The sequence below is a fragment of the Trichosurus vulpecula genome, chromosome 2, assembly GCF_011100635.1.
Source record: "Trichosurus vulpecula isolate mTriVul1 chromosome 2, mTriVul1.pri, whole genome shotgun sequence".
Lineage (NCBI taxonomy): Eukaryota > Metazoa > Chordata > Mammalia > Diprotodontia > Phalangeridae > Trichosurus > Trichosurus vulpecula.
In genome coordinates this window covers 460,239,948-460,254,352 of record NC_050574.1, presented here as the reverse complement: position 1 = coordinate 460,254,352, position 14,405 = coordinate 460,239,948, and the positions used below count along the sequence as shown (strand labels likewise).

The window sequence follows — 14,405 nt, the reverse complement described above, 5'->3', positions numbered from 1 at the left end:
TGAAAGGATCCATAAAGAGTTGTCTTTGTGAGTTGGAAAGTTGACATCTTTGAGAGCGGTGATACGACATTGATAGAGAGGAGTAACAAATTAAATACTTTTGGTTGAAGGAGAGGGAAAGATTCAAGGATGACTCCACTCTTTCAAGTCTGTTTGATTAAGAAAGATATCAGGTCATGCCATCAACAGAAATGGGAAAGATGGGCAGAATGGGGCAGTTCGGGGAGAAAAGATATTGATTTCAATTTTTAGATGTGTTGATTTGGAAGGATCAGCAGGGAATCTAGGAGAAGATGCCTCTCCAGGACTGGGACTAACTCTTTTTTCTCCAAATCTAAATATGTGGCTTTTAACAATTCTGCTTCCACAAAATGAAGCTACTTTTGCCACTGAATCTTATCATATTTTTCTCTCTTTGAAAACAATCATATATTTATTTCTTCTTTTAAAAAATGAATGTTTTAATCAGTACTTCCTTCTCATATCATAGTCACTTTGAAATATTTGCCCCATTTCCGAGAAAGCTTTCCTTTATAACAAACTAAAACAAACCCAAACCACAGGGTGTTCCTACAATCAGGACACATAGGCAAAAATGCATATTTTCAAGAAATGAAATCAATAAAATTTTCAACCACATTTTATTTAATTGGAATATTAATAAATAACATCTTCAATATGATTTCCATCATTTGCGATGCAAAGGTTGATGTACTTTGCAAGATTCACATAAACTTGATGCAATAATTCCACATTGCCATCAGTTTTAGCACTTTATTCACTCTTTATGTGTTCAATCAAGTGTGTCACATCTGTGATTTTCATTAAGTGCACCTTCTCCTTTAGCATATCCCAGAAAAAGAAGCCAAGAGGACTAAGGACTGTAAATATTCCATGTATTTCAAAATATGCATTTTTGCCTATGTGTCCAGACTGTAGGGACACCCTGTAGTTGACACTAAGACAAAAAGCCATTTTCCAGTAGATGGATAGTCATGAGTAGTCAAAGAATATGATGAGTTTCAAAAGAAAAGTTACAAAATAATGTTAAATGTTTTTTTTATTATTATGAACTTAACCAAACATCAACAAACTTGAACATTTCCATACAAAGTGTAATAGAAAAAGAGGACTGTATTGGAAATTGAATTTTTTTTAGTATCACTATCCCAACTCCCCCCACCCCCATCCTCCAAATCTCTAGCCAGTTCAAAAAAAAGCCTACTTTTCAAACAAAAATATCTCACACTGTGGCCATGTATGAAAGTAGATACTTTCTGCATTTTATGCCAAGAGGTGAAAAGCATCATTCATCACCAGTCTTTTGCAGTTGATTGGTCATTGCTATGATTATCAACGACTGATGACTTTTTAAAATCATGTTGTTTTCTTGTGGGCAAGATTCAAACACACATTTCAGTTTAGTGGGGATTGAAATATACATTTACTGAATTAGATAAATTATTATCTCAATCTTTAAAATTCTAAAACATTGTATAAGGATATGTTTTTTGTATTGCAACACTTGTTGCTCTGGTTGGAGCCAGGGGAGAGTGGAGGCGGGGTGGAGATTTGTACCTTGATTTTAAAAAAATCACTATAAAATCATTCTGTTCAGAATAATACAAAGAAGTAGAACTTAAGTTCAAACTAAAATGCCCTGTCCTCATAGATGAGCTTTGGAAAAAGTAATGCTGTTGGCTTTAAATAATGAGATTAAAGATAACACTTCTAAATAATGCCAACGCAACGGTCAAGTTGGCACATGAATTTTAATATCCCTGCATCATTTAATTTCTTAAAAATAAGTCCCATCTGCTTTTTCATAATTTTGATTTTTTAAAAAAATCTTTCAGATATTATAGCATTAAGTCAGATTTTTCAGTTTGCTTCAAGGGGGATACATTATTATGCACAAAACAAAGTGACAGTGAACAAAGCCAGAATTGTTAAGTTTTCAGGACTTCTGTATGAGGCTGGGTTTTTCATTTTCCTCTGCAGTGGTTTCCATGTTTGTGTGTGTGTGTGTGTGTGTGTGTGTGTGTGTGTTATACAGTAATTTCTGTGAAATTACGATTGAGGGCAAGGACAATACAATTTAGAAATTACTCTGTAATTTTAAAGAGCTATTTGGGGAGTATCATAAAATATGACTATGATATTTACTTACTGAATGTTGAATTCTATGCACTAGTACCCAGTATCTTCATTCTATTCATATTGGATCATGGCAGCTTTGATAGAGTTATATACAGTTAGAGATAGTACTCGAAATGGGCCTTTCTCTTCTCTTCTTCAGGCTGGCAGCTAACAAAGCCACTTAAACAGATTTGTGAAAAAAATCCAATTTTAGGCTAAAGCAAGCATGTCTCTTACCATATCCTTGGTAAAAGGAGACCAGGGTCATCAGCTTATTTACATATGTTGGCGCTTCTATTCTTAGAGCAACTATTGGAAAAAATGAAATTGAGAGTCTTAGTAATGTCAGATTTGTTTGATTGCATCAAATTCCATGCTTCTCTGAGATTCGTTAGTATTCTCAGGAATGATGAAGAATGAGATAGAAGCCATATTACTCAGTGATGTGCTTGTGGACATGTAGTTGTCACACACGCCTATAACCCCGTTTCTGAAATGGAATTACAGCTATGGAAGCTTCAGTAAATAAGCATGGCCATTTGAACTTGTTTTGCAGGACATAACTTTTCAAAATTGATTGGACATTAAACAGTATCAACACACATCAATATACACATATACATATATGCACACACACATATATGTTCATATATATATGTAAATATATACATATATATATATTAAGATGTTATTACGGATTATTCTATCACACAGTTGTGAGTTGTTATATTTTAATAAACCGAGAAATTAATTATGAGACTATTGCTTATGGTCATTAAGCATTATTCAAAAACTAACAAGTGAAGTATGTTAATGACAGCAGGATCCCTCAGTGGCCAAAAAGATATTATTCATTCTCTTACTAAGAGTGAAACCTCTTTTGGAATTTTAATTTATACCATTATGCATTATGTCTTTGCGGAACTTTAGGGATAACAAGCAAAAAAATCTATATGTGGTAATAAATATATATATATAAGGAGAGTAGTATTCATGGTGGTTCCTATCAAAGGAACCTTAATTTTAGTATTTATTTGAAAGAAAAAACGTGGACAATATATTTCTGTAATTAAAACAAATCAAGTACAAATAATTTTTTCTGTAAAATTCCAAAGAACATTTCACTTTGTGAATTAAAATTAGATCCCATTTTACTAATAATATTTTAAACGATACCATTGTGGAAGAAGGAACTCTTCCCCCCACCTCAAATGAATCATGTACATCATTTCTTTTTTTTTCTTTTTTTTTTTTTTTTGCTTTTTGGCAGGGCAATTGGGGTTAAGTGACTTGCCTAAGGTCACACAGCTAGTACATGCAACAAGTGTCTGAGGCTGGATTTGAACTCAGGTCCTCCTGACTCTGTCATTTCTTAAACAATATGTAAACATATATTCAAAAAAGCCTTGTAGCATACAATCACATACTTTTCACTTTTGTATTCAAGATTATTTTATTAGCTTTCCAGAGGTCAAAAAACCTAACATTGACATGTGTTCCCTAGAGAGCAATTGTGAGAAAAAAATAAAATTCACTGTTATATACGTGAAGATATCTCTCCCAATTCTAGCTTCTCTTTTAGCTTTTGTTAGTGAAAATGGGAAAAAATAAGAAAAATTAAGTCTTCAAAATTTTTTATTTATTTATGATATATGAGAAGAATAATGAAATCATGGTCTACATTAATTAATTGGAATTATTGAATTTTGGAAGTCTCTTTGGGCATTGATTAATGTATGGGTCTACACAAGACATAACTATTTAACTTCAAATGTATATACACACATGTGTATATTAATATCCATATGTCTATGTCATCTATTGATATTCTCTTTGGCAGCGCATTTACTAAATTTTGAATGATACAGAGAAGATTATCATTGCTCTTGCTAAGTGATGACAGAAATATTGGTGGAACATTCTATATTTTGCTTCCTCTGCAGCAAATACATATGCTTATTTGTGCATGCATCTGTTTTAAAATCATGTATAAACATGCATGTCATTGTAAAAATTTATAAATATACATGCAAATTTATACACACATATATACACACATGTATATATGTGTATGTGTATGCGTATGCATATATGTGTATATACATATACATATGGTCTACATTTTAATCTGTGTCTATATACTTTAAATTTGATCCTTGGAGTGTAATGACACAGTGTGCAACAGGAATGGACCAAAGAGCAGATGAGCGTTTTTGTTACTGACAACTAAGTTCAAAGTAATTTGCAGAGTCAGGTACAGTGCAAGCCACTGTAGTCTCCAGGAATGCCTTTGTGTAAGGCGAGGCACCAGAGCTGCACTTAGAGGCAATGGAAAGTCAGAGAAGCTTCTTAAGCAGGGGTATACCATTACTACTGCTATATTTTAGGAATACCCATTTCACAGTTGTGGGAAGAATGGGGTAAAATAAAGACTCAAATCAGGGAGAATCATTAGGACATTATTTCAATAGTCCAGGAGAAATTTTATGAAGGCCTGAATTAGGGTGGCACATATATGAGCGAAAGGAAGAATCTGGATAGTAGAGATATTATGGGGTTAGAATCAGCAAGACTTGGCAACTGACTAGATATGGGGGGGTTGAGAGAGAATAGAGAGTCAAACATGACCCTGAGATTGTGAACCTGTGTACCAAAAGGATGGTGGTGCCCTCAACAGAAATAAAGAAGTTAGGAAGAGGAATGTGTTTCAGAAGACTATGGTATAAATATTTTAGAACATATAGATTCTTTTCCTTTGTCCCTAATCATCTTTGGAAATACATGTAGTAGTGATATTGCTGAGCCAAAGGATATAGGTAGTTTAGTAACTCTTTGAACAAAATTTCAGATATGTGAAGGAAGAGAAAGAACTGATAAATAGAAATATGTATGGGAATGATTTTACATATATACATAGTTGTGTCTTATGGTAGCCATCTCTGGGGTGGGGGAGGGAGGGAAGAAAAATGGAAAAATAAATTTACATATAACTTTACTATATATTTAAAAGAAATAGTAAGTTGTATATAGTAGACTTGCCGTTTCATGTGCAATCATCTTTTTTTTTCATTGTACTCTATGGAAATACTTGTTTTATTTCATAAATTAAAAATAAAATAAAATTTAAGGAAAGAAAAAGAAAGAAAGAAGTCTATGGTACAACTAAGTGAAGATGTCTAGCAGATAGTTCTTGAAGTAGAGTTCATGAAAGAGATGAGAAGAAGATATATAAATGTGAGAGTCATCATAATCATTTCAATGATAAATGGAAACCCCAATCCAAGCTGATTCCTTCCCTTTAACTTCTCCCCTTCCCCCATCTCTTTATCAGTGGCCAATCCTTCCCTAGTATAGGACTGGATTTCAGGGTTCTAGGAGGTATGTCTGGAGTCCCCCACTATGTACTTGTGTTCACATTAATTAGCAAGCCTGTCTTAAATAGCCTTCAGAAATAAGAATTTACTAAGATGTATATTAAAAATAGCTGTTTCAAAATATCTTCACCAAACTGAGGGGACACTCTCTTACACATGAATATAGAGTACCGGGGGGTACGTGGATTTAAGCATAGGAGACATGATATGGCAGAAAAGGACAACTCAAGAGGGCATTGATGAATTCCTGGAGCAGCATCGGGAGCCAAAGACAAAGGGAACTTTTAAGGAAATACACAGAATACACCACAATGACATAAAGAAAGCTGCATCGTGCTGATGGAGAACTCTGAAAGGCAGGCAAGGACCTCCAGGTCAATCATCATACTCATTTTCTATTTTACATCATCCACAGGGTATGAATGAATCTCTTTAGCCAATCTCAGTACTCTTTCAATAAAGTATCGAGTGACTTTTACTCCTTCCAATCAATCATGGACTGCTCACAGCTAACCTAATGTCCAAACTGTTTCAGTAGAAGTATTCTTAGTGCAGGTGTTAAGTCATAGTATCTTTTTAGTTGCTTCATTTGGGGTGGGGTGATAAGTGAATTGATTTAAATGATTCCCCACCATTATATTAACTAATATAATAATGGTACCACTTACAGAAGATGAGATGCGAGGGTTTAGGTGAAAGATAAGAAGCAGGGTTTAGGATATGCTGAATTTGAGGTGTCAGTGAGCTGTCTAGGTAGAAATGGGACATGTCCTATAGGCGGATGGATTAATTGTAAATAGTTACCCATTATTTAAAGTATCATTTTTCGTATCTTTTATCTAATAGATTGGATGGTTCATATTCCAATCAAGTACTATTTTCCTAGTTTTACAAAGTATTCAAATGCAAGCTTTTGATGTTTGCTTGTATAATTCTGTATTGGAATTGCCACAGAGATTGGAGAGGCTTTCCTAAACTCCACCACCCACTGACTTCAAGGGAGTGGGGTATATGGGACTCTCTGTATAGAGTACTGAAAGAAAGAAGAAGAAGCCAGGTCAAGAAATGTAGAGTTCTAAATTCATCCTCTAACTTGATGCCATGTGGATTTTTGAAAGTTGGGTACATTTGCTCCTTTGCTTCTGCTAGCAAAGACTCTGAAGTCTGATGTTTGGAGCTACAGTTCCAGCTGCCACTAGAGAGGCACGTTGGGTCGACCACTTCATGGGAGGAACCTTTCATTGATGGAGCAGGGATTGGTGATGTTTCTGCCCTTTCTTCCATGCTTTTGAGTAGCAAAATATGCCATTCTAATAATATAGCAATTTCAAAGGCAGTGCCAAGTAGGGACTGTCAGAGTCTGATAGAGAGAATCAAAGAAACCCAAGTGCTCAGCTCTGGAAATTCTAGATGTTACCAAGATGGAGAATGTATTCTGAACTCAATACCTCTTGACCTGGCTTTTTTCCTTCTTTTGCCCCAAAGACTCTGCAAACAGTCCCAGATATCCTATCCTTCTGCCAGGAGTGGCCAGTAGGCTTGGGAAAAAAATCATTTTTATCTCTGTATTGATTCTGATGCAGGATTAAATTCATTAGAATATTACTTCTGTATTCTTTTCACATCAATGCTATACTTAAAATGGTATTTAGCACTATTTTGTCTAAGAAGAAGTATTTAAATAGATAATATTTGTTATTTATAGGTCTTGCAACTCTTTTTCAAAGTTATGGGATTTGAAGTATCAGAAAATTTAAAGAATTTCTGACCCAAACTGTATTTCCAATCCAATTAGCTCATCAGTACATATTACTCACAGTAGATGAGCTGGGTCCACAACTGAAAAAAAGAAGGAAAGTGGGCTGGATTGTCTTTGGGAAATAACATAGTGCTAGTTGTGATCCCAAATTGTTCTCTGCTGTCAAAGCACATCGTTTAAAATGTATTCTCCAGGTGAATTAGATAGCTGTGCATGATGAAAAAGCTCAATTTCAGAGAAATAAAAATTTCAGGTTACACAATGGGAAATGGAAAGACGTTTAAGGAGTGTTTATAGTCTAAAGCTTGTTAATAATCATGATTACCTCTACATGAAGTGGTGTAAAAATCATTCAGGATGTGTGACTGGAAAAGGAGGTAGATGGTACTTATAGCTAATAGTATTTAATATGTAGATTTTAAGTTTCACAAACTACTTTACTTACACTGTCTCACTTGAACTTTCCAACAGCCCTATGAGGCAGATGCTATTAATTATCCCCATTTTGTACATTAGTAAATTGCAACTGAGAGAGTTTAAGTGGCAGGCCCAAGAAAATATACACAGTAAGTATCTGAGACAGAATTTGAACTCAGGTTCCTAATTCCAAGTCTATGCAATCTAGATGGCTCATATAACAAGAAGATGATAATTCTTAGCCCAGATGCTGCACTATCATCCATAAAATATTAAATGGACATTTTAAAAAAAGGAAATCTTCCAGTGTATTAGGTGAACTCGTAGAGAGAATTTGTGGAAGGACATAAGCATGAATCACACAGCATAAGAAGGTATGAATGTGATGTGATTTGTAGTTGTGGTGGGAATCCCCACACAGTGAAATCAGGGATCTAAACAAGTATTCAAGTTCTAGAATTTAAAACAGACACCAATGATGGCTTACACTGAGCAAAATATTACTCTTTAGAAGATGTACTTTTAAATGTGTTGACATCTGGATTACTACTATTACACATCCCAGCCTATCCAACCTATAAATATATGTACTTTGACATGTATGTGAGATGTAGGAGGGGAGGGAGAAACCACTCACAAAAGTTGAATTACCTGCTTATTCTGAAAAAAAAAGCCATTCTGTTGATACTAATATTAAACTACTGGGAATTTGAAATTAACATTCAAAAATTACAAGAACAATGGACGTAATCTTGTATGCAATTAGGCCAAGGTTTGGATGGATATTGAATTAACACATAAGGGAATTGAATGATTTTTTAATTGTTTTTCCTCACCATAGAGTGGGTTTTTTGGGGTGGTGGGTTAAGGTTTACGGGCTGTACTCTGAGTGGAATTGGCTTTGTTATGTTTAATAGGATTAGATAGCAGGATAGTTGCTTTAAAAGTCAACTTTATATGTGTCTTTGCATGTTGATGGAAATTCTAAGTAAAAAATTTCCAAGCAAATTATTTAAGAACATAGTCAACTAAAGGGCTTAAATGAAAACTTGCCGTTATTCAGTAAAATAAATCACTTGCACATGTTATCTTTCCCCTTGGGCTGTATTGAACAATCCATCTATTTCCAACAGACCATTATAGGGAAGAAACAAGTGTAGTTATGTGTCAGGAGGTCTCAATTTCTCCACCTCCGACTGAGTGTTGTTGTCATGGAAACCATCAGAGCTTTTCTGTCTAATGACTTCAGATATATTGTCTCCTATAAATGATTCATCATTAGAGATTAGAATGGTGAAATTCATCACTAGTACTGTGGAATAATAAGGAAAGATAGTAGTGTCTCATTAATGTTGTCTAACTTAAAACGAAATTTACATTTTTAGTGTATTTTTTTAGTGTGCTGTCATCTGCTGCTGTTCCAAGGTCAGATCCCCTTTCACAATCCCAAATTTAGAAATAGTAGCCAAAGGGATCTTTTTAAATGGTTTCTAATCTGAAAACTACCAATTGATATCATGTGTCTAATCATAGAAATTATTTAGCTCCTCCAAGTACTGTAAAAAGCTTCTTATTCATTTGATTATCATTTTCCTTTAGCTTCTCTACTATGTATTTAATAGTTTTTGATCATAGGTGATTTATATCTGGTATGGAAGATGCAAAGCATTGTTTCTCAATTCCAAGTATAGAATGAGACATAAGTAAAAGTTTGCAAGAAAAAAAATTGGCCATCTTAATTATTTCTGTCTGTAACAACAACGTTGCTAGTAGCTGTTGTGGGACTGAAAGACCGATAACACCAGCACACAGAAGGGCTGCTAGCACAGGTTCTTTGATCTGCTTTTCTAAGGAAAGCAACTTTAAGGGGTTTACAATCTCACTTTAATTAATTATACATATATCATCCAATTAGTTCAAGGGGAGAAGTCAGCACCTTAAACTCTAGAGCAAATACAAGCAGAAATTACAAACAGAGCAACAGACAGGCTTCGTCTGTTCAAGACGTCACATACATAGTTACCAAAATAAGAAGCACCAACATCTGGGTTTTCAAAGCTAGGGGGCTCTTAACAATGGCTACCTAGAGTGTAGTCTGGTCAAATCACCTGACACTCTTCTAGTGAGTCAGAACCCCAAAACAAAATGCCAACCTTCTCAGGGTCAGAGGGCATCACAGCCATGTGACTCAAAGCTGTGTGAACTAGGCTTTCTTGTTTCTTAAGCAGGTCAAAGACTCTTGACTCAATCAAAGAAACAAAAGACAACAAAATGTCCACTTTGCTTGCCATCATCAAAGGTACTTGATTACCTTAGCATTCTAAAAGAGAAAACAAAAACGGCCCATGCTAATTACCATAACACTGTCCTTTTATTTAACTGGTATACAACTTTCTGAACTTTTATATTTTTTCTCCACTTAATGGTACTTTATTTTTGTCCAATTACATATAGTTTTCAACATGTACTTTTATAAGATTTTGAGTTCCAATTTTTTTTCTCCCTCCCTCCTCTCTCTTCTCCCCAAGATGGCAAGCCATCTGATATAGGCTATACATGTACAATCATGTTAAACACATTCCTACATTAGTCATATTGTGAAAGAAGAAGCAGAACAAAAGTTAAAAACCACAAGAAATAAAAAAAGAGAAAAAACAGTAACTTCGATCTGCAAAAAATAGCTTTGATTGCTTTCAGATTCCGTAGTTCTTTCTCTGGATGTGGATAGCATTTTCCATCAGGAGTCTTTTTGAATTGTCTTAGATCATATCTAGGTCTATCAGATTTGGTCATCACACACACAACATTGCTATTACTGTGTGCAATGTTATGGTTCTACTCACTTTACTCATCATCAGTTCACATATGTCTTTCCAGGTTTTTCTGAAATCTGCCTGCTTATTTCTTATGGCACAGTAGTATTCCATCACGTTCGTATAGCACAAATTGTTCAGCCCTTCCCCAATCGATGAGCATCCCTTCAATTTCCAATCCTTTGCCACCCCAAAAGAGCTGCTATAAATATTTTTGTACATATGGGTCCTTTTCCCTTTTTTATGAACTCTTTGGGGTACAGACCTAGTAGTAGTATTGCCGGATCAAAGGGTAGGCACAGTTTTTTAGCCCTTTCAGCATAGTTCTAAATGGCTCTCCAGAATGGTTGGATCAGTTCACAACTCCATCAATAATGCATTAGTGTTCCAATTTTCCCACATCTTCTCTAATATTTATCATTTTCCTTTTTGGTCATATTAACCAATCTGATAGGTATGAGGTGGTACCTCAGAGTTGTTTTAATTTGCATTTTTCTGAACTTTTATTAAAAAATCTGAATATAAGTATTAATGATCCTATATGGACAAGTTTCTAGCTTCATTTTAAAGACCAAAAAATGGTAATTTAATACTTGCCTATATATGTGTGTGTGTGTGTGTGTGTGTGTGTGTATGTATATATATATGTACACACACACACACACACACATATATATATACATATATATATCATCTGGTGACACTTTACTCTTAGAAGTTGAAGTTCCATTGTCTTAGAAAATAGTGTAATAAAAATGTTCTGATAAAAATTAGGCTAGCTTCATGTATTTAACAATTTAGAGAGATAAGATTATTCTTGTTAATAGTGATAACAATAACTCACATTTATAGAACCCCTTAAACTCTACCAACCTCTTTACTCACAACCATCCTCTGAGGTGAGTAGTACAGGAAGTTTTTCCTTTCTACATTGATTAAACCTAAACTCACCCAGATTAAGGGACTTGTCTATAGTTTCATAATTAATATGTGACAGGAATATGACTGAAACCTGGACTTTTAACTGTAATTTCAGAGCCCTTTCTATTGCTGCAAGCATTGTTTATTGCAGTTTTATATATCATATAGATGAATGTGTGTGTGTGTGTGTGTGTGTGAGCGTGTGCCTGTTTTTTGTTATTCAGTCGTTTTTCAATCATGTCTGACTCTTCATGACTCCATTTGGGGTTTTCTTGGCGTGGATTGTTTTGCCATTTTCTTTTCCGACTCATTATAGATGAGGAAATTGAGGCAAACAGGTTAAGTGACTTGCCCAAGGTCACATAGCTAGTAAATGTCTGAGGCAGAATTTGAACTCAAGAAGATGGGTCTACCTGACTCCAGGCCCAGCGCTCTGTGCACTATGGTGCCACCTAGCTACCCCTTATGTGTGTATATATAAATGGACACATAAATGTAACATGCATGTGTATAAAAATATGAATGCACACGTTAATATTGACATATGTTTATGTGTATGTGTATTACACACACTTCGTAAGTAATATAATAATTGCTTGTATGATCTTTTCCCTTCCCTTTTATTTTTCTGTATGGACTGTGCCCTCCGCCAATCTACCACATCCTGAATAGAACTTAAGTAAGAAGTAAGAACTTAAGTAAGATAGCTACTCGCTATCTTAGAGACTTTATTTGTATATCCAGGGATGAAATAAACCTGAAGTTAATTCCTGACATAACCCCAATGCTTAAAGATACACAATCTCCTACCTTGAAGCTGTTGTGGCCAATTAAATAGCTGTTCCATCTCTGGAGGTATCACAGAGAGACTCAGCAGGACTGAGTGGGTATTAGTGGATTTTACTACATTATGGAGTTATTAAAACAGTTATTAGTTAAATGACATCATTTGTATGTTTGTTACGCTATGGATTTTAATTGATTTTTATAAATATATATCTTTTTTATTTGAATACACTATGGGGAGAGGAAGGATTTGTCTTTTTTTGTTACTTGGGAAGCCTGAGAATAACTGCTGCTGTTATTTATCTCTAGCTTGGCCTGTGTTTACCTTCTCCCACTCTTTCGTGTTTCTAATCCTGAATTATCTCTGATTTCATAGAGAGATGGAAGAGTGCTGTAAGAACATAGCCTTAAGCTCATTGTCCTTTAAAAATAATGAAAGTAGGTAGCTACCCTAGCAACATACAAGAAAAAATGTGTGTTTGATTTAGTTTTCATTTAAACACACTGGTTCAACTTAATAGTATTCATTTGGGGTGAGGAGTTTTATATTCCTCTTATTAACATGAAATAAGTTGTCTCTAGCAAGCCACTCATTGAACCCTTCCGTGTTTAATTTTTAATTTCTGAAATTGGATCAGTGTTTATCTACCTTGAAGTTGTCCTGTAACAGGATTAATGAAAGATGTCTGATATACGAATATCAAATGCTAACATGGAAAATATGTTAGTATTCTTCCAATGCATGCTATTAAAATGCTGAATAGTAATTTGACTACTTAGGTAAATATTTTGATAAGGATTTTAATATTGAAACGTATTTTTCCAGTCAATAAATTACATTAAATTAATAATACATTAGGTAACCTTTAACATAATGTTGAAAATTGCTGCTCATACTATGAATCTTGTTTCCTTTCAGATTTCTAAAGATTTACCTGAGAAACAAAAAGAAATTGAAGCCCTATTAAAGAATTTTGTGCAGTTTGAAGAAGAGTTACATCATTTGACATTGTGGTTGATCCCAATTAAGAGTCAATTGGAATTTTACAACCAAGCAAGCCAAACAGAGCCCTTTGATATTAAGGTAATTCTCTCTTCCATTTCCCCCTTCTTCCCTTTAAAACGTTCCTTAAAATCTTGACATTTACCTTTTCTGTATCTTATCTTCTTAGGGTCCAACATGTCAACTAGCTAATTTGACAAACTACCTCAAATTAATATATAGCCTATTAATGGCTATAATGATGGAAATTTCAGACAAGTGAAGGAAAGTGAAATATTTCAGGTAGTTAATAGGATCATGGCTCAAGGGCTGGAAAGACCTTCTGAGGGCATCCACTTCAATTCCTTCATTTTATATCTAAGAAGAATGATGCCCAGAGAGACTGGGTGATTAATCCAAGGCATAGCTAGTAACTGAATACAGTCAATCAATTTGATAAATATGTATTTAGCATCTACTATGTGCCAGGCGCTGTGCTAGAAGTAATTAACAGAGAGAAGGCACTAGAATTAAGAGGGGTTGGGGCAGACTTCTAATAAAAGATGGGATTTTAATTGGAACTTAAAAGAAGCCAGGGAGGTCAGTAGTTAGAGTGGAGTGGGGAGGCATGGGGAACAACCAAAGAGAATGCCTGGAATCAAGAGAGGGAGGATCTTGTTCATGAAACCACTAAGAGAACAATGCTACTGCATTAAAGAGTACTTTTAGGGGAATAAGGCATAAGAAGACTGTAAATTTAAAAGGTAGATAGCTTATGAAGGGCTTTGAATGCCTAACAGAGCATTTTGTACTTGATACTAGAGGCAATATGGAGCCACAGAGTTTAGTGAGGGAGGGGAGGTTGACACAATGGGAGCTGTGCTTTAGAAAAATCACTTTATAGTTTATAGTGGACTTGAGGCAGGCAGCTCCATCAGCAGGCTATTGTAATAATCAAGGAAAGAGTTGGTGAGGGCTTGCACTAGAATGGTACCTGTATTAGAGCAGAGAAGGGAGTGTATTTGAGAGGTGTTACAAAGGTCAAATCCACAGGTATTGGCAACAGATTGAATACGGGGAAGGGGTTGAGAGATACTGAGGAATCTAGGATGACTTTACAACTCAAGTTGTGTGCCTGAGGGACAGAGAGGATGGTGTTGTCCTCTACAGCAGTAAGGATTGTCAGAAGTGGGAGAAGTTTTAGAGGAAAGATA

General features: G+C 35.0%; 1 protein-coding gene and 1 non-coding gene across 7 annotated transcripts in view; both read left to right on the top strand.

The window, feature by feature from the left end:
* The window catches only part of DMD (dystrophin), a 1,925,924-nt gene that overhangs the window by 1,068,800 nt on the left and 842,719 nt on the right, over window positions 1-14,405 (top strand). For all 6 annotated transcript variants that reach the window (XM_036747778.1, XM_036747779.1, XM_036747772.1 and 3 more), the window contains one exon: window positions 13,129-13,293. In XM_036747778.1, the coding sequence (XP_036603673.1) occupies window positions 13,129-13,293 (165 nt within the window). The remainder of the gene's footprint in view (window positions 1-13,128; window positions 13,294-14,405) is intronic.
* LOC118840511 lies at window positions 3,968-4,070 on the top strand. Its single transcript, XR_005009699.1, has one exon. It is a non-coding gene; the product is annotated as a U6 spliceosomal RNA (small nuclear RNA).